At 37.7% G+C, this 25,892-nt stretch overlaps 1 protein-coding gene across 1 annotated transcript; it reads left to right on the plus strand.

The window, feature by feature from the left end:
• On the plus strand, positions 1–25,673 carry LOC105918826 (complement C3). The gene is made up of 43 exons (XM_036137293.1): positions 1–118; positions 1,003–1,198; positions 1,337–1,499; positions 2,362–2,456; positions 2,688–2,776; positions 4,950–5,032; positions 5,127–5,214; positions 5,314–5,416; positions 5,518–5,638; positions 5,961–6,076; positions 6,332–6,478; positions 7,592–7,691; positions 7,815–7,906; positions 7,985–8,176; positions 8,274–8,429; positions 8,529–8,658; positions 10,423–10,491; positions 10,657–10,854; positions 10,942–11,059; positions 11,174–11,262; positions 11,358–11,497; positions 11,854–12,066; positions 13,802–13,865; positions 13,956–14,045; positions 14,180–14,386; positions 14,505–14,580; positions 14,690–14,849; positions 15,385–15,480; positions 15,669–15,819; positions 15,984–16,069; positions 17,722–17,799; positions 17,909–18,064; positions 18,150–18,212; positions 19,905–19,986; positions 20,098–20,146; positions 20,229–20,319; positions 22,086–22,175; positions 22,255–22,357; positions 22,481–22,570; positions 23,880–23,972; positions 24,106–24,189; positions 24,552–24,696; positions 25,405–25,673. Exons 1-43 carry the CDS (start codon positions 42–44, stop codon positions 25,544–25,546), a joined length of 4,971 nt encoding a protein of 1,656 aa, XP_035993186.1. The 5' UTR covers positions 1–41; the 3' UTR covers positions 25,547–25,673.
• The last annotated feature ends 219 nt before the right edge of the window (positions 25,674–25,892 follow it).

Below are 25,892 nucleotides of genomic sequence, written 5' to 3' on the forward strand. Positions count from 1 at the left end.
GCTCAATCTACACTGGCAGCAGATCAGAATCAGGTCGGAGGATGAGGAGAACTCTACTGCTGCTGCTGGCCTCTCTGGCCTTTGCATCCCTGGCTCCACTGGCTGATGGAGCTGCCCTGTAAGTAAACCTGAAAGTGAGATAATAATTAATGAAAAACAATGGTCAAATAAATGTTTTGTAAGTTTTATTGATAATTTGAATATTACTGAAATTAGTTGCTTTATTTTGTCTCATAGTTGCACTTACATATAGATCTCAAAATTTATTGTGTCAATGCCTTAGAGGTTTGTTGAGTTTGTTAGATTTTTCAGACGGTTTATTTTCATCTTTATTTCTTCTGATGATGTATATCTGTCCATTTTGGCCCTTGTGTTACCCAAGGTCTTAGATTTAAGTGGTTCCGGTAAGCTGACCTAGATTTTGTTCTGTGTTTGCGTAGCCTTGCATTGCTCCAGACACAGCAAACAGAGTCAATGGTCATATCACCAGTAGATTCATTGAACCACAGCTGGATCTTAATCAAGACAATCAATGGATCATTCATTAAGTATAAAGTCCAGACTGCAGATCACAGACCTCTGCTGAACAAACAAGTTTAGAAATGTTGCACAAAACTAAGACAGTAAACAAAGTACCTGTCCTCAGTTTGACCTTAAGCCAATAGGAAAATACTAGTTAATTTGAAATTCTGTTTCTTTTCTTCAAAAACACAAGTTTTTGTCAAAAGGCCAAATAGCATGCAATTTGCAAGGGGAACAAGCAACTTATAAAAATATTTATTTTAATGTTCACTATTCTGTCTCCCATTATAAGTGTATAAAAACCGGGAAAGGGGGAAGTTTAAAATCTCCCTTTTGTTGTAATACATTACAACAATATATTAATAATATATTACAGCTTCCTAAAGCATATGTAGTGAAAATTCCTGCTTTTGATTGGTCATCTGTGATCCAGGGATCATATCTTTCAAAATAATTATATACCATATCATCTACCTGCAGCAAAATCATGTCTGCCCCCAATCTGATGCGAGTAGGGACAACAGAAAACATCTTTGTGGAATGTCAGGACTGCACCGGAGGTGACATTCTTGTCAACATCAATGTGATGAACCATCCGACCAAAAGCAAGAGAATAACTGGGACAGCGGTCACCCTCAATAGTGGGAATAATTTCCAGGCGTTTGGGAAAGTAACTGTAAGTAAAAATAATTGCAATATGTTTCTGTAATCGGGCTAGTAATGTGCCTTGAAAGAAAAGTATGGTTTTCAGAACATGGTCCTGTTACAGCTTCTGAAATAAAATCATTTTTTTTTTTTTTTTTTTTGATTACAGATCCCAGCAGGAGAATTTAGTAAAGACCCCACTATGAAACAGTATGTTTACCTACAAGCTAATTTTCCAGACGGCAATCTGGAAAAAGTTGTCATGGTCTCCTTCCAGTCTGGTTACATCTTCATACAGACTGACAAGACGCTCTATACTCCCAACAGCAGAGGTGAGCATCAGGCTCTTTTGAAAACGCGACATGTCCAGGGTCAAAATCCTGCATTTCAGAGGGCGCTGGCAAAAAGTTTAACCTTCACAGAAGTGAAGCAATGGACTCATGAAATGTATATTTGTAAAAAAGAAAACAAATCCAAAATAAATGTGCCGTAAAGGTGTTTTTTTTAACTCCATCCACATGATAAATCAACCCTGGACAGCTCTAAATTTCTAAATTTTTGATAAAGGCTTTGTGTTGCAATCTCTACCCCAACATAGAACCGCTTAAAGTCTCGCTTATTTGCTCAAAGTATGGGAATACGTTATGCTGCTGCACTGTAACTCTCAACTGAAGCACCAAATAGCTTTAAAGAGTGAAATACAAAAAGCAAACATCCCCGGCAATACATGTTTCTTTTTCACTGTTGATAAGCTGAGCTTGCACAAAGGCATACAAAGCACAAACTGAAATCCACTCACTTCAGCCATCCATCGTCTATACCTGCTTATCCAAGACACACTAAAAACAATAATGCACGAACACACTCACATTTAAGGGCAACTTGGAGAGACCAGTTAACCTGACAGTCATGTTTTTGGACTTTGGGAAGAAGCTGGAGTGTTCAGAGAGAACCCAAACATGCACAGGGAGAACAGGCAAACTCCATGCAGAAATGATAAAGCGAAATGGGCTAATATATATATAAAGCAAAGCAAATAGAACAAATGAATCAAAAATAATTGTCCAAACATCCTCGATTTATTGAATGTCTCATGTTATGTAGACATTGGTTTAATACATGAGTTAAAATGTAAAGGATCTGCCCACCTGTCTCTACGAGAAGAAAATTATATTTTTTTTCTTTCTTCATCAGTTTATTACAGGATGTTTGCCTTAACACCTCAAATGGAGCCTGTGGAAAGAAATGACCAGAACCAAATTGACGCTTCTATTGACATCGAAATTGTGGTATTGTGTTTTATTCTTTTTGGAGTATAATTCGCCACATATATGGATCACTTTGATGATTCAGTTTCACATTTGAATCCTGCTGCCTCCCTGTGGTGAAAACACAGAGTATAAAAAGCATAAATCAGCTTAAATAATTAGTTGGATTAGTCAGTCAATAATATATGTTGGACTGAGTTTTAAGAGCAGCTCAATGTATTTGTCTCTCTTTCTTTGTTGCTTTTTCTCTAGACACCTGACGACATCATCATACCGCTTGATTCAGTCGCACTTAATGCTGGTATGTTCTCTGGAGATTACCAACTTGGTGAAATTGTTAGGTGAGTGGTTTATGGCTTATTTACTTTTGAAGGCTAAAAGCTGACTTGAGTACCCAAAAATACTTGGAACTTTTCTGATCATATTTAACAATATAATAAGATATGTTAAATATTCAGGATCTGTATGTATGAAAATGTACACACAAACAGGAATTGTAATTTAGATATCAACCCCAAAACTATAATTTTGATTCAAAAAGCATACTGGATTATTTTCTTAAAATACATAGAATTTTTGTGCTCTTCAATTTAAAGAAAAAATATAATTTTGATGGTTAAAACATAATCCATCCTTTCATCCATCCATCCATCCTCTTCCGCTTATCCGGGTTCGGGTCGCGGGGGTAGCAGCTTCAGTAGGGAGGCCCAGACATCCCTCTCCCCGGCCACTTGGGCCAGCTCCTCCGGGGGAATACCAAGGCGTTCCCAGGCCAGCCGGGAGACATAGTCCCTCCAGCGTGTCCTGGGTCTTCCCCTGGGCCTCCTCCCGGTGGGACGTGCCCGGAACACCTCACCAGGAAGGTGTCCAGAAGGCATCCTAACCAGATGCCCGGGCCACCTCAACTAGCTCCTCTCGACGTGGAGGAGCAGCGGCTCTACTCCCTGGATGACTGAGCTCCTCACCCTATCTCTAAGGGAGAGCCCAGATACATTGCGGAGAAAACTAATTTTGGCCGCTTGTATCCGGGATCTCGTTCTTTCGGTCACGACCCAAAGCTCGTGACCATAGATGAGGGTAGGAACGTAGATCGACCGGTAAATCGAGAGCTTCGCCTTTTGGCTCAGCTCTCTCTTCACCACAACGGACCACTACAGCACCCGCTTCTCAGCAGAGGCCGCACCGATCCACCTGTCAATCTCCCGCTCCATCTTCCCCTCATTTGTGAACAAGACCCCAAGATACTTAAATTCCTCCACTATGGGCAATACACCCTCTCCAACCCGGATAAGGCACTTTACCCTTTTCTGGTTCAAGACCATGGTCTCGGATTTGAAAGGACACTGATCCTCATCCCGGCCGCTTCACACTCGTCTGTGAACCGCTCCAGAGAGAGCTGCAGATCACACCCTGATGAAGCCAATAGAACCACGTCATAGCAGAGACGTAATCCTAAGGCCACCAAAACGGATTCCCTCAACACCTTGACTGCGCCTGGAAATTCTGTCCATAAAAGTTATAAACAGAATCGGTGACAAAGGGCAACCTTGGCAGAGTCCAACTGTCACTGGAAACGGGTCCAACTTACTGCCGGCAATGCGGACCAGACTCTGACACCGGTCGTACAGAGACCTGACAGCCCTTATTAAAGGGCCCAGTACTCCATACTCCTGGAGTACCCCCACAGGTCGAATGCCTTCTCCAGATCCACAAAGCACATGTAGGCTAGTTGGGCAAACGCCCATGCACCCTCCAGGATCCTGCTGAGGGTGTAGAGCTGGTCCAGAGTTCCACGGCCAGGACGAAAACCACACTGCTTTTCCTGAATCCGAGATTCAACTACCCGACGGATCCTCCTTTCCAGAACCCCGACACAGGCCCCACAACATCCAGAGCCTTAAGGTACTCAGGGCGAATCTCATCCAACCCCAGGGCCTTGGCACCAAGGAGCTTTTTAATCACCTCGGTGACCTCAGCACCAGAAATGGGAGAACCTGACCCAGAGTCCCCTGGCTCTGCTTCCTCAATGGAAGATGTGTTGGTGGGATTAAGGAGGTCTTCAAAGTATTCCACACACAATGTCCCGAGTCGAGGTCAGCAGCACACCACCCTCACTATAAACAGTGTTGGTACTGCACTGCTTTCCCCTCCTGAGACGCCGGATAGTGGACCAGAATCCCCTCGAAGCCGTACGGAAGTCTTTTTCCATGACCTCTCCCAACTCTTCCCACACCCGAGTTTTTGCCTCAGCGATCAGCGACCAGCCGACCCGCATATCATTAAAACATAATGATATGCTAATTTTACCTGGCTTTTGTGCGACATTTTCCTGAATAAAAACAAATTATTGAGCAAAAAATTGTTTTATTTACTAAAAAAAAACCTCAGGAGCTCGGGAACAATAGGACTTGTCATTTTACTGGTGTTAAATAATTGCTGAGAGTTCCTAGTTCATATTAAATTTTTCTCAACTTATAGTGGTGTGTGTGTGTGTGTGTCTGTCTCTCTTTCCAGCCCTGGACAGTGGAAGGTGGTGGCAAAGTTCAAAAGCAACCCACAGCAGAGCTTTCATGCTGAATTTGAGGTCAAAGAATATGGTAAACATCCAGTTACCGAGGCTGTTTTCATTCTTGCACATGATTCGCTTACTTTTAATGCGGCATAAAATAAATTATTGTTTTTATTTGGCAGTGCTTCCCAGTTTTGAAGTTAAACTGCTGCCTCTCGTGCCTTTCTACTACGTCGACAGCGAACAGCTTATCGTCAACATCAAAGCAACGTGCGTGAAAGAATTTTATTGGTTATAAAATAAAAGGGGAGTCTTTTTTTGTTTCTCCTTACAGTATGGCCTTAAGAGTGGGCATTCATTTGGTTGCAGGTATCTGTTTGGAAAGGAAGTTTCTGGGACTGCCTATGTGGTTTTTGGCATAATGGAAGATGGTGTCAAGAAAAGCCTGCCACACTCTCTCACACGAGTCCCGGTGAGCGCTTGTAATACTTTTTGCTCTTTCCCTCCATTAAATACTATTTTCATGTAAACAAAAAGCCAGGCTCACCATAACCTGGTGGCGTTGACTTACAGGTCTCGAATGGAGAAGGGCAGGCCATACTGAAAAGGAATCAGATCGTTCAAAGTTTCCAAGATATTAACAGCCTTGTAGGCAATGCCATCTTTGTATCTGTCAGCGTGCTGACAGATAGTGGTGAGTAACAGCGACTGTGTTTTTGCATGTCAAGTAGCTTTTATCTTGAGTTGTGGTCATTTGCTGGCTAAAAAATGTGCAAGCGTGCTTTTAAAAAAGTAAAACAACACCTGATTTGTCAGTTCAATTGTATTTAAAGTTTTTTCTCCTGACCTGATGAGAGAAAAAATTGTGCATGTCACTCAGAGCCGAGGAATCTTTCTGTCACGAATTACGCCTGTGTTAATTTTGTCTGCTCTTTCTTTAATAAAACAACGTTCTCCAGATGGACAGAGATTAAACAGCGCTATTCTCTCCATGTGCTTATTTTTTTCATATATAGGCAGTGAAATGGTGGAGGCAGAAATAAGAGGCATCAAGATTGTCACGTCACCCTACACAATCACTTTCACAAGAACTCCCAAATTTTTCAAACCAGGAATGTCCTTTGATGTTGCGGTACTGAACCAAATGTTACCTTTCTTCTTTTACTGTTAAATTAACTAATGGCTCTAAACATCATAAATTACTCCTGTTCAATGACTCAATTAAGATACACCTACTTACACTGCATATTCTCTAAACTAAAATATGTACTGCAAATCTGGTGTCGTTTGAAGGCTAAATTAATCCAATGTTGTTAGAGTTTCATTAAATGTGGTTTGATAAGGTGTCCATAAACTGGCTAATTAATTTTTCTACACTGAATGGCAGGTTGAAGTGGTAAACCCCGACGACAGTCCAGCAGAAGGTATACCAGTGATCGTCACTCCCGGGGAAGTGAGAGGATTCACAGCAGCCAATGGGATGGCAAGGCTCACCATCAATACAGCAGCAACAGATGCAAGGCTGAGAATCACGGTAAGCAGGCTCAAAGAATCAATATTTCAGCACGGCTTGGTGAAAACTCAAATAAATAGATGTGAATAAATTAATAGATAAGGAAGTAAATAAATAATGGAAATTACATTAATGACGGAAACATTTATGTGAATGAAACAATGTCTCTCCCTCCCACACACACACACACTCACACACCCAAAAAATTTATAAAAACCACTGAGTGACTCACAGTAGGCTGTACTTTAAATTAACACTTGTTCACAGACTGGTGTGCCTGTGCATCCGGCACTTTTTTATTTCTGTGGCACTTGTGGCCATTTTTTATGAAAGTAGGCTTACAGTAGGGGAGCTGAGAGAGAAGGGAAAGCCATTTGGCAAGGGTTCACATGCTGGAGTCAAAACCGGGATGGCCACGTTTTGGACTAAGGCATCCATATATTGGTCACCCAAGCCCCACCGGCAAGTCCAAGTTTGGTATTTTAAAGTGGTGTTTGAAATCCGAACTGTAAATGTTTGATATTACCTGCAGCACTAGAAGCTAACACTATGCTCACCACACCATGGAATAGGCTAATACTATCAACAACAAAGTATTAGTAAGAAACTTTGGCTTTTAAATCAAACATTGTGCCATAACAGTATATTAGGTCATATAATATTACCTATGGTAGGTTAATAGTATTTACTGGGATCACATAACCACATCTCTATACAGTAGAATATAATAATAATAATAATAATAATAATAATAATAATAATAATAATAATAATAATAATAATAATAATAATAATAATAATAAATTCCAACAAGTTATCCCAATTATTTTAAATGAGTACCAGGGTTAGGATCTTTGTTTTGTGGAGAACACAGATTTGAACAATATCAATCAACACTTGGCTCCAGTTTAGTGTTTTAATTCAACAAAATGTGATGCAATATGACACTATATAAATATGTAAAGGAATACAATACAATACAATATGATGTCACCTGATACAATACAGTTTAATGTTTGTTGAAAAAGTTTAGGCAAAACCAACAAAAGCAACAGTTCTGGTATATAGATTTTAGACAATGATAAAGAGCTGATTGTAAAGCTTAAAAATTGCATGTGTACCTTTTAATTACAGGCAAAAACAAATAAACCTGATCTTATACCAGAAAGACAAGCATCTGCTGTGATGGATGCTACACCGTATTCAACAAAAAGCAAGAGTTACATCCACATAGGTACGTTTACTCTAAAATCAGTCCACACAGTCAAGAAAGAAGATGTTAGCTGTGTAGAAGAACCGTGCGTGTCATCAACCTGATCTTTTAGGTCTCAAAACTCTCTGCAACTTTCCAATGCAGGCATAGACACAGCTGAGGTGAAAGTAGGTGACAACATGAAAATAAACCTCAATCTCAACAACCTGCAAGGGGAAACGGATATCACATACCTGGTGAGGGTTGTTTTTTACATATGCAAGTTAACCTGTACATATTTGATATCTACTAATGTGTTATTCTGTCAACCGCAGGTCTTGAGTAGAGGCCAGCTGCTGCAAAACAAGCGTTACAGAACAAGAGGTCAAGCACTCATTTCCCTAATTCTTCCCATCACTAAAGGGATGCTGCCTTCATTCCGCATTGTAGCGTACTACCACACATCCAGTAATGAAGTGGTGTCAGACTCAGTTTGGGTGGATGTGAAAGACTCCTGCATGGGATCGGTGAGACTCTGAAGCTGCAAAGCAAATCTTGGCACAGCCATGTGTGTGGATGTTCGCCATTTCAAGAGGTATTTTGTGCTATTTCCTCAACACGTAGTTGACCTTGGAATCAGCAAGACCGAATCCATCGTATGAACCTCGCAGGATGTTTAGTCTGAAGGTCACAGGAGATCCAGGAGCCACAGTGGGGCTCGTCGCAGTTGACAAAGGCGTCTACGTCCTTAACAACAAGCACCGTCTCACCCAGAAAAGAGTAGATTCTGCAATATCTACAACAGCTGAAATTGGTTATGTATTCTTGACTTACACTCTGTAACCCCAAGCCTGGTCGTTTTCCTTCTGTACCCTGCAGGTGTGGGATCTCGTAGAGAAGCACGACACAGGCTGCACACCAGGTGGTGGGAGCGACAGTATGAACGTGTTCTTTGATGCTGGGCTGGTGTTTCAGACAACCACTGGTTCTGAAACTCCCTACAGACAAGGTGGCTTCATTTTACCATTAAGGAAAAGTATAAGTTTCAAACTTAACAAAAGTTTACGAGTGAAATAGCTGTACAAAGTGTAGTTACATTAAATTATACAGTGCCAAAGAGCTTGTGTAAAAGAGCTTGAAATACATTCATCTTTTGTTGCAGTAGGATAATCTTGCACTGAATTTTTTTTTAAACAAATTCACCTGTATTGTATTTCCATTTACAAATTGGTAAGAATACTACCCCTAATTTGAGTGTATGAATCATGGAGGACAACAAATTCACCAAATAATCCACAGTGGCACAATTGTTGGTTCCCCTGCTTTTAAATACATTTTATTGTGTATTATACCTGGAGTCGCAAGGTGTGCAGACTCCAGGTGTTGTGTAGACATATTTATGCTCTATTTGGGTCATATTTTATAAGCTGCTCAGTTTTCTCTCTGTTTTCTAAAACATTAATTGAACAATTACACCTCAGTATTTGCTGTGGAGCTGCTAAACAACATGATTGACTTCCAGCTTACCAGTCTCAGGAATCCGCCATTTTTATTTCTCCTTGCGATTTTGTAGTCCATGCTGAGGCTTGCCAAAGCTACAAGTGGATAAGTCAGAATGTTTGGTTGTTCATTGTACCGTTCCCCCTGCATTCTACAAAAATGGCTGACAAAGTAGAGTGGAAAGGAGTGGGTGGGCTGTGAAGTTCCTCCTTTAGATTTGAAGAGGCCGCACCAAAACGAGTTTGGACATGACAGGGGTGAATTAACTAGTAATTCAGACCAAAGCATTACAGTTACACTTTACATAGGGAAAAGGAAGAACTAAAAAATGTTTAAATGTCCTTTTTAATGCTTTGCATAATTCTTAGCAAGCAGGATAGAAAATTGTCTTCTCATATAACAATTCACACGACTGGAGCATAGAGGGACTACTTCACTTTACATCATTTAACCACATGGCCCAGAGTCCAGGGTCCTGCTTTATGTTGTGTTCTCTTTACCTTGTCTACCTTTTTGGGTCTTAGGACTGTGAGGTCCATTAAAATGTTTTAATTTTGTTTCTGGTGAGCCATATCTGTGTTGATTTAGCCCTATATTTAACCTAATTAAACTATTGAAGAGACAAATGATGATATATTTGCTCTCAGAATCCAACATATTCTTTTTTTCAAAATCTACAAATATTTAATGATGCTATATACTACAAAAAAGGTATCCAGTGTATTTTAAAGTGTTGCTGGCCCACAAAAATAGGTCTTTTTTTATATAAATATTTCCAGTTTATTATGTTGAAAATCAATCAGTGCTGTTTGCACTTGAAAAGCACAGTCTTAGATTAATTTGACCAAAATATACAGTTACAGGAAAAGCCCAAACAGTTTATATCTATGTTTGTGATGGCAGGGTACAAGGCGCTTTGTCATGTATCTCAGATAAACCACTGCAATATTTTCTTCAGTTGACCAACTGAATTTTAGATATTTATTTTCTTAAAATAACAAGATAATTATACTGCAATTAAAAATGCATAACTTTAAGACTTTGAAAATAAACATCACAAGGTATGCATATAAGTGTCTTAAAAGGTAACCAACACACTTATACTTTACCTGGAAAAATTACCTTTTTGATGTCAAGGCTAAATATAGTCATTGCTGTATGATCTCATTATTGTATATTTAATGTCTTAAACATTAGCTTTGAAGAAAATATTAGTCTGATTGCAGAGTGTTTAAATAGGTATCTGAAAGATGTGGTTTGTGTTTTATTTCAGACTTGAAATGCAAGACGAACGCCAAGCGGAAACGAGCCGCAACTATCATGGATGTTAGAACCACCTTATGTAAGAAGCAAAGCCCCAGATCAACTCAATAACCAAATATTATGTCATTTATTCAGGTCTCAAACTTTTAAGATTTGCTTAGGCATATTTATTTGTTTAAACTGCTCTCTTTTTACATATGCATCCTTCCTTTTTTAATGCATAACCCTTTCTTTGTTTCCGTAGTGAGTGAGTTTGACACTGAGCTGCAGAGGGAATGTTGTTTGGATGGCATGAAGGACATCCCGGTTTCATATACCTGTGAGCAGCGTAGTGAGTACATCGTGGATGGTGAAGCCTGTATTGCTGCCTTCATGCAGTGTTGTTCTACAATGGCTACACAACCCTTTGAGAAGAAAGAAGAAAACCTCAAATTAGCTCGCAGTAAGAAACTGGAACTAATCAGCGGATTTAGAGGATACTTTATCCTTTAAAAGACAATGACTGATCCTATTTATAACAACACTTTAGGTGAATCAGATGACAGCTACATGGACAGCAATGAAATTGTTTCCCGAACCAAGTTCCCTGAAAGTTGGCTGTGGACAGACATCCAACTTCCTAATTGCCCAGCACAAGTACCCAACTGGTGAGGCATTTGAAACTTATATAGACCCAGATAGATCCAGTATAGTGCAAACAGACAATTAGGTCACTTAATTTGCTCAGATTTCACATCTGCTTTCACCATTTTTTGTTTCAGTGAGGCCACATCAATGCAGAGAAATGTTCCTTTGCAAGATTCAATCACGACCTGGCAGTTCACCGGCATCAGTCTGTCAAGAACACTTGGTGAGGAGTCTTTAACTACAGTTTATGTTTTACCCAATGATTTACATTGCTACTCTATTTTGGTATCTCACTTTTTGGTTTCTTTCATCTTTAAGGAATCTGTGTGAGCGAGCCGTTGGAGGTCATTGTTCGTAAGGAGTTCTTTATTGACCTCCGTTTGCCTTATTCTGCCGTTCGAGGGGAACAGCTTGAAATTAAAGCCATACTTCATAACTACAGCCCAGAGCCTATCACTGTAAGTCAACAAAAAGCAATAAATAAATAAAAAATACAGCAATCCCCGGTGATTGAGAAAATTAAGATTTTAATACTCAAATTAGTTATCAAGATAAGAACCATTTTACCTGATTTAAATATGTCCATGAAAAACTGTACAACAAAGTTCCTGTATAATTATTAATGAGAACTTTAGAAAATCATCACTTTGAACATGATTAACAGTAGAGACATATACTAACATATGTAACAAGCTGCTATACAATGGATGCATGGAAGTTTGAATAACCTGCATGTACTCCAACTTTATATTAGGTATTAATCTTTTTTCTCGTGTATTTCAATGTCTTTCTCTAACTTTATCCCATTTTCAAGGCTCGTGTGGAACTGATTGAGGAACCGAATGTGTGCAGTGTAGCCTCCAAGCGTGGGAAGTACCGGCAGGAGGTCAGAGTTGGGGCCGAAACTACACGATCTGTACCATTTGTCATTATTCCCATGAAGGAAGGAGAGCGTAGCATCGAGGTCAAAGCAGCTGTTAAGGACTCATCCCTCAATGATGGAGTTATGAAGATGCTGCGTGTTGTGGTAAGAGAGACTAAGGGCTTATTTGGCTAGAGCCTTTCACATGTATCTATGGGCTGTAACAGAAAGCCTAAATACTTGAAAACAATTGGTCTATTGCTTAAATAAAAAGAATAAAAACAAAACAGTCCACAAACCATTATCTTATTTGCAAAGCATTCGGAAAAGGTTGATGATTAAAAAGCAAAACATAAAATTATTTTTGTATAAAAAAGCCCAAATGTAGACTTTGAGAAAAGGGTATGCTTATAACATGCCTCTTAAATTATTTAGTTAAAGGGCACTTATTCATTTTTTAAACTTTACCTTTACAGTGTTGTTCAGGCTAGTACCTCAAAATAGTTATATTAATTTCCATAACCAAAATCAAGAGCTATGTAAAAAAGCATGTAATGAAAGAAAATTAAGCACAAGGCAGTACCTAATGTACCTAATAGTTGATATCTCCTCTGAAAAGGAGACATTTAGAGACCCAATAAACTGGCACCGTACTGGTGGATAAATAGCAGTTTTACATCACCAGACTAGCTTACTTTATATCAGTAAGCCATGCATAAAATGCAATTAGTTCTGCTTTTAGTTGTGAAGGTTTATCCACCCTATAATAATACAGTTAAAATACTGTGTGTCACAGGCCTTAAACTCTATCGGCCTGCAGTTAATTTCCCCACATGTTGTAACGCCCTAAAACATTGCTGCAAGCTAATGTTATACAATTCTACGGAAAGAAGAAAAGTTAAATTACTAACATGTAAACAGACAACAGCTTCGGTGACTCCTGCTCCCTCATTTGGCAGAGACGGGGAGAAACATTAGAAAAAGCTGAAACTAAATATCGTGGCAAAATATGCAGAAGAAAGGATTAGAGAGAGCATTCACTCAATTTAATTGAAGGATGTTTTGTACTGATGGAGAACACATAAAAACTTTAAAGACTGGAAAATAATTTCCTTTCCTGATAAACTGAATGCTCACAGGTACTAAATGGGTTTAAAGTTGATATGCGTAAGATTACTTCTTTTTATGTCGTTGACTCTGTTAGGGTTAGTTTTGTACAGACTCAAATGCAGACTCAGACTCAGGATATAAAAATAAATAATAATTTATTCTTTAACATAAGACGCTTCCAAAAAGGGAAGGAAAACAAAGGGATGCAAGACTCTCCAGTTAACTTGCGTATGGAAACTCACAGGACAAGACTCTTCAAAAACTTGCAAACCTGGACTTGGAAAAAAGGCAAAACTCTCCAGTTTACTTGAATGTATCCTTGGCTGTCGGTTTGGCTGGCTGGCAGGCAGGCAGGCAGGCAGGCAGGCAGGCAGGCAGGCAGGCAGGCAGGCAGAGGAATCTGAGCGGAATCCAACTTCTCCAAACAAAATCAAGAAGAACAAACTGGCGCCTGCTGTCTGGTTTCAGGAGGTTAAATACTGTCAGGTTGATCTCAGGATTGCCAGCAGCTGCACCACAAAACCAGGAAGGAACCACCACTATGCCACGCCCACTTGCACTGCACAAGATCACAACAGACTCCTTTGTTTCAGCAAAGTTAATTTATAAAATCACTTGTGTGCATTAAAAACAACAGAGAGTATGACTATTTTTGTGACATATTGTTGTGATTTTCTGTCTGTAATATCTTATGCTTGCCCTTACAACAACTGTGTATTTTTGCTTTGACCCACCAGAATCATTGACTTCATACTTGTCTCTAATATTTCTCCTGTCTTTCTTTTTCTAGCCTGAAGGTGTACTGGTGAAATCTCCTCAGATTGTGACTTTAGATCCAGTTGTAAAAGGCCAAAGTATGTTTACATAGTAGCATTCAGGTTTTCAATGATAAAAGCTTTTATTGTTTTTGTCCTAACTGGTTCCACATGTTTTTCTCCCTTCAGATGGTGAACAAGTGGAAATCCTGAACAGTAACATTCCCCGGAAAGATTTGGTACCAAATGCACCGACCAGCACACAAGTTTCTGTCACTGGTGAGAGTTACTGTTACACGTATACAGGGACAGTGACTGACAAATAACTGTTTATTGATTTGGAATCAACCACCATGCTGTTAGTTTGTCTTTAACATCTCTGTTGATATACCCATTTTATTTTGTACATGCAGGCAGAGAAGGTGTATCTGGACTTGTGGAGAATGCCATTAGTGGTAAATCAATGGGTACTCTTATCTACCAGCCCTCTGGCTGCGGGGAGCAGAACATGATTCACATGACCCTTCCCGTCATTGCAACCACATATTTGGACAAAACCCTTCAGTGGGAGGCTGTTGGTTTAGGCAAACGTAATGAGGCTCTTGGCCACATAAAAACTGGTAAGGTCACATAGATAAAAAAGGAATCGATTTCACTTAAACAGATTCCTCTGTCTACAATTGACTAAAAGAATGCGGGAGTGTTTGTTGATAAGCGTATAATTTCCTCTCTGTTTAGGATACAACAATGAGCTAGCATACCGTAAAAATGATGGCTCATTTGCTGTGTGGGCTTCTCACGGAAGTAGTACCTGGTAAGACACTCAATATTCAGTGATTTTGTTTGACAAGAAGTATGCTCACAGTATTTATTCGACAAACAGTTTGCTGAACATAACCTTTACATTTTTTGTTCTCCACAAGGCTGACAGCCTATGTTGCCAAGGTGTTTGCTTTAGCTAACAACTTGATAGCAGTGAAAAGTGATCACATTTGTGGTGCTGTGAAGTATCTAATCCTCAACGCTCAGCAGCCTGATGGCATGTTTAAAGAAGTTGGAAAAGTGCATCATAGAGAGATGCAGGTTAGTGCACCACTACTTTGACTATATATATGCACTTGACACAGGTAGGGAATTTTTGTTTGGTCGATACTTTTGCTTCTTTGCTAAAAAAAAAAAATATATGTAAATATATAAATATATAAAGTTATTCCAAGCATGACTCTTGAATGTTAATAAATTATCGCATTTCCTCTTGTTTTTGTTTTTTTCAAAATATATCATCTTATTCAAGAAATATCATTAAACAAGAGTCAACAGCAGAATATGATGTTAGACATTCATAGTTAGAATATTACATGTTTTTACTTGCACAACACATATTTAGCTCTGCTGCTCAATGTGGGACTGCTTTATAAAAGAAACACACTTTCCAACATTATACGATTTATTTCCAAGAAGCATGGTAACATAAAGAAAATCAGCCAACACAAATTTCCTACCTTCCAAAACCCAAAAACTTATGATTCTCTTCTGAAGCAAAACCTAGCGTTGTGTTTTCTGGTTCATGAAAACAATTTTCCCTGACTTGTTGGTGTTTGAATTTTTGCTGATGTAGGGTGATGTGCTTGGCGGAGACTCAGATGCCTCCATGACGGCCTTCTGCCTAATTGCCATGCAGGAAACGCGCACAATATGCGGAGAGACCATAAATGTAAGTACTTAACCAGCATACTCTTTCCTAATTTCCTGCTTTGAAGTTATTAAGTTCATCACTTTTCAGAGAAGGTTTGTCAATGAATCGTGAATGAGAGGATGACAAATGATTCTTTTCACAATGATTTTCTATATGGGTTTCCAATAAGCTATTACATTTCTATGTTCTCCTTTTTATTTACCTAGAGCCTTCCATCCAGTATAGAGAAATCAGTCAGCTACCTTGAGAGACGTCTCCCTAGCCTCACCAACCCTTATGCTGTTGCTATTACATCATATGCCCTGGCAAATGAAGAGAAACTTGACCGGAAAGCCCTCTACAAGTTTGCTTCTCCTGGTATTTACATACTCATACGTGTGTGTGTGTGTGTGTGTGTGTGTGTGTGTGTGTGTGTGTGTGTGTGTGTGTGTGTGTTTATGTGTAGTGATTTCTTGTGAAAAAATTTATTTATTATCTGTGTCATAAATATTTCATAATCTTACAAAAGTTTTGTTTGTCAGCATTAAACCATTGGCCTGTACCTGGACAAAGAACATTCACACAAGAGGCGACAGCTTATGCTCTTTTGGCTCTGGTCAGAGCTAAGGTAAGCTTTCATTCCAAAAGTATAAAGCCATTACTATGTTTTCATTATTACATTGAGAGATAAATCGTAACTTCCACTGAAGCAATTCACAGGTGTTTTTTTTAATGAAAACAAATAAATTATCTATTTTTTAGGTGGGATTGTACAGAGCTGTTAAAAGCAGGTAGTATTTTATCTCCAGTGGACAGGAGTCAGGGCCATTTCAATTTGTAGCTTTAAGAGTCAATTATCCAACAGATGTAAAGCTAATAATTATCATTAATAAGGGAATTCAAAAGGGAATTTCAACAACTTAAAGACTATTTTTACCATTTTGAGCAAACCCTGTATTAGGATATGTTTGCATCAGTAGAAGTATGTCGTTACTTGCTTAGCTGAAAAGAAACATGCTCTGTGCTGTTTGGCATAGTTGCATGAAAAGCGGCTGCTCAGTGCATCCTAAGTTGGCTGTTTGTCTGATTTTATCTAAAATGAGCAAGTACAGACACTTGGAGACAAATGCATAAAGGTATTGGGGCATCATATGTCATGGGGGCCAGAATTGTCAAGTTGTCAAATTGTCAAGTTGAAAGCATTTGCTGGCCACAAAAATTATTTTAAAACATTTATTGTGCTTTTTTTTATTTTATCTGCTCAATAATAAACTAAATAGGCAACGTGTGCAGAATTGAAATTTTAGCTTTTAAATCTCTATTTTGTTGTTAGAGTTTTCTTTTGTTAGAAAAAGAAACCAACAAATTGTGTATATTTATGGTACATACAAATATCTTCGCCCAAATTTAAAGGGTATGCATCACTTGGGAATTGAGAATGAATCAAAAATGGAGCTCAATTTGCAATTGTAAATGCAATTAACTATAAAAGTGGTTTGATAATGCTTTTTATATGGAAATCAATAGTGCAAAAATTAGGCAAAAATTGCTTTATTTGTTATGAAAAATGAAATTTGAAGAAAAATCATAATGATAACTTGCCATTTATTTGAATTTTAATAAATAAAGAGAAGTGCTAATATTTACAATATTATAATGTTTCTCTTTTGTCTTGTGTTTTTACTACATTGCAACAAACCTTTGCTCAAATTGCACATTGTGAATGTGCAGATGAATGACTAAAGTTTGCCTAAGACTAAATCTAAAATATACATACACAGGAAAATGCCTATGGATCCAGGAAGGTTAACTAAATTATTTTAAAAAGCAAAACATTTATAAATATTACTTTTCCATCTGTTATTATTATAGGGAAAGAGAGAGCCGCTTTAACCTGATGAAAGATAGCTGCAAATTGTTCTTATAACATAGACTTCATGGGCAGGATTGCTCCAACATGTATTTAGCTCAAACTGCTGTGTGAATTTAATGCACAGGTAAAGCAAATACCCAGGTAGAAAGGAGGATATTAAAATCATAAGGCATACACAGAGAAGAAACTGTTGCTTACAGAGATGGACTCTAACCCCAATTTCAGGAACATTCAGCAAATTTCTTTGCTGAATTTGTATTGCGCTGAATGTTGCCATTAGCAGATAAGATACTCAGCCACTCCAACTAAGAGACAAAAGTGCTCCTTTAAAATGTTCATTAAATTAATAGATACATTTGTTGGTATCTAGACAGGCTCCAATCCTCTCTTATGTTCTTTCCATAAAGCTCTTTGAAGATGCAAGACCTGTGGTTAGATGGTTTAATGACCAGCAGTTTGTGGGTGGAGGCTATGGATCAACTCAGGTAACTCACAACTTTTGTTCGCGCAAACTTCCAGACTTGTTCTTAGGGACCTGGTTTGATTAAACTGGATTTTCTTCTTCTCTCATGTGTGATTTATCTTTCTACCTAGGCAACTATTATCGTGTACCAGGCTATAGCAGAGTACTGGACCAAGGCTAAAGAACCAGATTACGATTTAAATGTTGACATCTTGTTGCCGGGCAGAGCAAAGCCTGACAAGTTCAACTTTAACCGAGAGAATCACTTCGCCACAAGAACATCTAAAGTGAGATCACAACCTCCTTTTAACATTTTCAGCACTCTGAGTTTTCATTTGCATTTCCCTAAATCACAAATTTCAATTTTAACAGATTAATGACATCAACCAGAATGTGAAAGTTACTGCTACAGGATCAGGGGAAGCAACAGTAAAAGTAAGTAACTTTGTTTTAAATTCTGGACTAGTCCCAGTTATAATTCTTCGTTATTATTTTTTTTTGTCAAGTGTGGCAGTGTAGCGCTGAAAATTGCTTTCTAAGTGGCAAAGAGAGCTCAACAGATTTACTTTCCCAAGGGAAGCATTACTGATTGTGCTATAGTTCTCCGCTTGATCCTCATGCAAAAAACGTAATTGGACATTATTTTGGGATTATTTCAAATTCAATGGACACAGAAACAGAAAGGTAAAGGAGAAGGAAAGGAACTTAGAAAGGTGAGGCAAAATGTTAATAGGGAGGAAATCATGACAAAATTAGAGTAGAGGAGAGAGTGCAAGATAACATCCTTGGAATCTGCTTCTACGCCTGCAAAAAGAGATATAGAAAGGACAACAAAAAAACAGAAAAAAATATCACAAATAACTAATGTCTTTGATAAAAATCACTGAAGAATATGCAGTATTATTAAATACAAGATGTATTTAGTGACAGCCAAAGCTAACTTTAGAATGTATCTGTATGGAAGTATAGCTGTGTGCACGAGGATCCAAAAACCTGTGGGTGTTTGTGTGAGTATTCTTGTGTATGTAAGGTTTATCCATAAGAAAAATGCTCAGTATTGGTTGTGAGGGGGCAAAGACCTGCACCCAGCACCCACACTTGGGAGATGATCCCCAATGTATATCAGTGAAAGTATATCAAATTAGTTGTCACACTACAGAGCCTGTAAAGAGAAATTGAAGGGAAAAAAATTAAACAGATGTTCTCGAGTGCACAGAAGCTTCTTTGGCTGCCGTCTTTAACATCAATAGAATGTAACTATATGCTCTGAACAAGAAAGTTTGTCTTTTTTTGTTTGTTTGTTTGTTTTCAAATTTCCTTCAATGTTCCTTTAGCAGCTATGTATCACATAGATGTATAAATGAACTTTTTATTTTTATTTTTTTTTACAAAATAATGTTGAACTTTTCCTTTTTTGAGTTATACTGCACCATAGTCTTTAAAATATTATCTGTTTTTTGAGAAACAAACTGTATTACATTATGATTTATTATTTATAAACCCTTTATTTATAAACCCTGTATTTTTATCCTGTACTGTAATTCACTGCAAGGTATCCTGTAGAGTTACTGCAATTTTTCTGAGCTGTATGAAAACGAAATTTCGTTCTGTATGCACTCTGTGCATACAAAATGACAATAAAGAAAGTCTAAGTCTAAGTCTAAGTCTTTAGTGTGTTTGATGCAGATTTGTTTTACTCTAAACTTGTAAAAACATATTAGAATATATATCCTCCTCTTTGATTGTTCAGATAAATAATATGGAAAAGTAGCAGGAAATTAGGAACAACAGTGGTGGTGTTGTGCTAGAAGGAGTGTTAATGAGTTGTTTGGTATTCAGGGAGGGAGTGTAATTTAGTATGTTATGTTAATGTTGGAAATAACCTGTTTTTCTTTTAATTGAAGTCAGAAGAGAGAATTGATTGTCATAAATTAAACATCTGTAAACTGTTTAATTTGATCATAGAATATTAATATTTTCAACCAAGAGTTGTGGCAAACCAAACATTGTTGTAGGTAAAATCCATTATATAAATTATTTGTTTCAGTAGATAAAACCCACAGTTTAGACAGATTACGTCTTGATGTGACATCGCAATGCAATGATACTACTCTCTTGATGTTACAGATGGTGTCACTTTATTATGCCATCCCTAAGGAAAAGCAAAGTGACTGTCAGAAGTTTAATCTCTCTGTGGAACTAATCCCAGGTAAACTGTCATTCATTTGTTCTGTTTTTTAATTTGCTATAATTTCCTCTGTAAAAAGTGTATCACACAAAAATGTGTAATTTATGTGGAGTTAATATTTTGTCTCTGCAGAAAAATCAAGTGACGATGTTAAGACATATATGCTCAGGATAGATATTTTGTAAGTCTGGTTCAACACATGTCCGCTTGTGCTATATAAGTATGGGAATTTATCTAAATTGTTCCGAACATTTTGCCCACAGGTATAAGGACAAAAACAGTGATGCAAAAATGACGATCTTGGACATTGGCCTGCTAACTGGCTTCACTGTTGAAACAAAGGACCTGGACTTGGTAAGAGATTGAATGGGATACCATCAGTTCAATCCACATATTTATATACACTGTATAAAAAGACACGTGACATTTTTTGTTTCACTGCTCAACATTAAATCAAACTAAACCTTTCCTCTTCTAGGTCATTCAAAATTACCCAAATTATTTTTGTTTCCTAAATACTATTTCTTGACTCAGTGAGTTTCCTCATAAACTTCATGTCTAGGTTTAAATGTTTTAGGTTTCCAGGCACAAGCTGCTCACAATAGTTTGCAGGATGTTGGCCAATTCCTCCTGAAAAAAAGTGTTTTTTAGACTTGCTCATGTGCATCTTTTTAGTCATACCTACAAGTTTTACGACAGCACTGAGATCAGGGTGTTGTCATCCGTACTCCAAAACATTTGCTGTTCTTGAACCACTTTGCAACTACCATGGTGGTATAGTTAGGTTTGTTGTGCATTTGGAAAACCCATTTGTGCCCAAGGTTTAACTTTTTGTATGATGTCTTGAGATCTTGCATCAATTTTTCCACTGAGGGTCCTTTCCTAATGCAGTGCAGCATCCCTCTACAGAAAAACACCCAAAATGCATGATGCTGCCACTGCCTAACTTTACTGCTGGAATGGTGTTTTCAGGGTTTTTAAACTTCCTCCCCTTTCCACCCAATGTAACAATAGTTGTTATTCAATAAATTTCAATTCACTTTGATTATTTATATATATATATATATATATATATATATATATATATATATATATATATATATATATATATATATTTATATATATATCTATATATATATATATATATATATATATATATATATATACATACATATACATATATATATGTATATATATATATATATATATATATATATATATATATATATATACAGCAGCAATCCCTCATACCGAGCATGCATGTAGAGACAGTGGAGAGGAAAACTCCCCTTTCACATGATGTAACCTCCAGTAGAACCAGGCTTAGTGAGCGGCCATCCGCCACGACCGACTTGGGATTTCAGAAGACAGAGCAGAGACACAAAAATAACAGAGAAGCACACATTGATCCAGGAATACTTTCTAGAGAGGGTATTGGCAGACTAGTTCCATAGGTGGTTGTGTCTAGGAAGGAAACACAGATAAGCAGATAAGTGCTGAGCCAGTATAAGACCCATCACTAAAAATAATGGTATTTGCCCCTGTGTGTTATGCAGATTGCAAACTTTTCATATTGATTTTATCTTCCTTGATAAGAGGTCTTTCAGCACTCGGTGTGTACAGGACTTGTTTCAGTGTTCGTAATGACACTCTTGGGCTTCAGCAAGCATCTTCACAGTCTTTTCCTTTTGTTGTAAATTTGATTTTATTCAACTTTCTAAACAATATAATGGCTGGTCATGACCATGGTATTTATACATTTACTTATTTGAAGTGTGTGTTGCAGCTCTGACCTAAAATATGTCCACAGATGGGCTTGTAAACTAATTCAAGTGTTATGAATTAGATTGTTAGAAAGCAGACATCAATCACTGGGTTTTAGTAAACTTCTGAACTTAAAGAAAGCATTAAAACAATTAACAAAAAGATCTCCCCCATTATTATTACATGTAGCAAATCTAAAAAGTCAAAAGGAAAAGATTATCTAATCATATTTTAACTGATTTCATATTTTAATGCTAAATTAACAAGAGTTTAGCATTGATTAAGTTTCAGTCAATGCAAGTTCTGTTTTATAGTTTAAAAGATGACTGAGGGCACTTGTTTAAATGTGTGTGCAGTTGTCCAAAGGACGTGCCCGCACCATTGCGAGGTATGAGATGAACACAGTTCTATCAGAAAGAGGCTCGCTCATCATCTATCTGGACAAGGTAAGAATCCAGTCTTTTGTTTTTTGTTACATGTTTGTTTCTTCATTATTGTTCAACCCTTATTTAAATATCCCACCAGGTTTCTCACACACGAACAGAAGAGATCAGTTTCAGGGTCCATCAAACTATGAAAGTGGGCGTTTTACAACCAGCAGCTGTCTCTGTTTATGAGTACTATGAGCGTAAGTTTTAGAGTAATGGGCTATAGGTTTTGTCTTCTTAGTTTTTTTGTGGAATGGCCTTAATGCTATTCCTCATTCACTAAAAATAAATTGAATGAATGTGTATATATTTTTCCATCTCAGAAACACCTTGTGTGAAATTCTACCATCCAGAAAGGAAGGGTGGAAAACTGCTGCAGCTCTGTAGAAACAATGAATGCACCTGTGCAGAAGGTAAACAAAAATGGTCTGTATGAAGAGATTAGGATGGGTAAAACATAACTTACTGCCATGCATTCCCAAAACTGACAGTTATTTGCAAAAGTATCAAAAATCCCAGAAGAGTAGACACATTCAATTTCAGTTTTTGCAAAATGTGAAAAATGTGGCAAGTGTATGTATTCAACCCCCTTTTCTCTTTCACCCCTAACTAAAACTCAGTGCAAGCATGTGCCTTGAAAAGTAGCCTAATGTTAATCTTACGTTCTTTGAAGGTCTCAGTAATTTGACACAGAACATTAGAAAAGGAACTGTAAAGACCAAAGTCATTGAAATGCAGAGGAGCACACCAGGTTGGCCATAGTAAGGTTGTGGTATCTCTAGAGAAGCTCTATAGATACACGACTCAGATGACAGAATTGTTTAATGGGACCAATTTTGGATCATTAACTCCAAAAAATCTGCCCTTGGTTGAAGAATGGAATATAAAAGTGTCTGTTAAAAGAAAAACAAAAAAATTCTCATTTTCACTTTGCTGTTGGGGACATATAAAATATGTTGAAAAAGATGGAAGGATGAGACCAAAATTTAAGTTTTTGGCCTTTATGCATACATAACTTGTTGTGTTGCAGAAAACCAGCATTGCATATCCACCTGAATGCACCATCTCCACTGTGATGCATGGTGGTGGCAGCATCATGCTGGGGGATGCATTTTTGCATCAGGGACAAAGAAGATGACCTTATTGTACATCCTCAGCTACAATGGGTTAATTTAGATCAAACCATATTCTGTGGTTAGAATGGCTTATTCAAAGTCCAGACCTGAATCCCCTTGATAATCTGTGGCAGCATTTCTAACATTCTTCATCTAGTTTGACAAAACCTTTGCTATTCTGCAAAAATGAATAGATGACCATTTCAGTCTCTTGATTCGCAAATTGCGAATCGCAATGCTATTGGAGACATATACCAAAAGACTTGCCGTAGTTTGTACAGCACAATGGTCCTCTACAAAGTATTGACTTCAGGGCACTGAATACATATGAAACACTTTATATTTGTTAAAGAATACAAAGTATATTTTCTTCCACTACTTTGTTTTGGTTTATTCTAACACAATAAAAAATATAGAAATATTCAAACAAAATGCATAGATAATTTAATAATTTGAAATGTTTTGCAAGGCCCTGTGAATTATTTCACTGCACTACTACTTGTATTTCATACACACATTCATATTGATTGGCAGTCCTCTTCCTTCTTTCACACTATCACAGATCTGCAACATACTAAAACAGCAACTGTTTTTAAACCTTTTTCAGAGAACTGCAGCATGCAGAAAAAGGGTCAAATAAGCAACGATGAGCGCACAGCTAAGATTTGCGAGAGCACTGAGACCAGCAAAATTGAATTTGGTAAGAAACAACAAGAGTGGTGTGATTCATGAAAACCCCTCGCCCCCCCCCCCCCCCCCCCAAAAAAAATACTTTTTTAGAGGGAATTATGTATTATGCTGAGAGCTCAAACCTGTACATTGTCTACCCACAGCATACAAAGCCATGGTGGAAGGGAATGACTTCGAGTTGTCTACAGACTCTTACACAATGCGGATAGTGCAAGTTATTAAAGAAGGTGGGTATTGCTAACTTTTAACGGCATGAAAAGGTTTAAGAACAATACTGGTATGTTTTTTGTTGAACCTAATTGCTTAAAAATACACATATCTTGTGGAAATGTAATACTACCCAAGTCAATGTATAGATTATTTCTACTGTAGTGTAATGTAATACTAATATAGTAAGTGTATTTCTTTCTTTCATTCCCTCCTCTTTTTACAAAAAAGTTTTTTCATGTCTGCATAACGATTTGATCTTTTTAAAGGGCTCTACATTTAAAGTTTGAGCTGGTGTGTGTGACAAAGTTACATATTTCACCTTCAAACCCTCATGTATAAGCTGAAGCTCTTTGTCTCTTCTTTTTCTGCACTACCCCAGGAAGTATTGATGTTGGTCCTGGTGGTAAGCTGCGCACATTCCTCAGTTATCAGCATTGCAGAGACACTTTAAATCTGGTAAAAGGCAAAACTTACCTCATCATGGGATCATCCAAAGACATCCACAGAGATGACCAGAAGCAAACGTAAGCAGCTGTTAATGCAACGGGATTCATTTGAAAGCTTTTTTTTGCTCACCAAAAGGGACAGTTCCGGTCAGAGCATTACACATGCTCATTGCCCTGGTTGTCACAGGAACTTTTTACTTTTGATGATTTATTCAAAGGTTTTTGGTATAAGGCTCGACTGACAATAAAGCATAAAATGGATCACTTTTATAAACAAGAAGTGGGAGGACAACTTTAAATTTCCTCTCACCTATGCAGCATATACTTACATTAACCCACACTAATATCTGGACAAATGTCCCTTAGCAAGTTGCTCAGACACCATATTCTTATTGCAGCCTTCAAGAATCTCCTGCCAAAATATGTGGATCTACGTCAGCAAATAATTAGTTGACTTGTTAAAGTTCATTTATCTTTTGAGCTTGTTGCAGAAAATCAATAATGAAAAATGAAATCCCAGTTTGGTTTCAGTGCTTAATATAAAGAGATATGGAAAAGAAAGGATATGTACAGCTGCTCATGCTACCATCCTTCCAATCACAGGCATGTCCAACAGATGGATAGTTATGAGCTAGGTTTATGCTGATTAATTCTTGACATCAATTGACTAACATGTCACGGTATCTTATTTAATGCTGGCCAATCTGTATGTCATCCCAAATCTTATTTTGTCTGTGAAACTACTCACTTTACCTTTCCTTGTACCTCTGCCCATGCCTTTTCCAGGTTTCAGTATGTGCTCGGGGAGAGGACCTGGATTGAGTACTGGCCCACAGAAGCAGAGTGCCAGCTTGATGAACATCGTCCTACTTGCATGGGCATGGAGGAGATGGTCGATCAGTACACCAATTTTGCCTGTCAGCAGTAACTGAACTCAAGAAAACAAGTGTCATATATCCAAATATGTTTTTTTTCTCGATATTTGTAAATGATGGCTGGTATGGCTTGTACAAGGGATAAAATTAAAGTCTGTTAATTAAACTCTAATGATACTTTTTTGTCTCACAGTCTTGGCCTTTGATGATGTTTGCATGAAGTATATGTTTTAAATATGCTTTCTTTTTTTCCACCTAATTTGTTCATTTATTTCTCTGAAGAACACCAACCCATTCTTTATTATTACTTCATGACAAGGGAACCATTAAAGTAAACGAGCAAACAACTCCAATCCACAACTGTGAGTTGCGGATTCAGTCAAATATCTTCTTAATTTA

Source organism: Fundulus heteroclitus, chromosome 5 (genome assembly GCF_011125445.2).
Source record: "Fundulus heteroclitus isolate FHET01 chromosome 5, MU-UCD_Fhet_4.1, whole genome shotgun sequence".
Taxonomy (NCBI): domain Eukaryota; kingdom Metazoa; phylum Chordata; class Actinopteri; order Cyprinodontiformes; family Fundulidae; genus Fundulus; species Fundulus heteroclitus.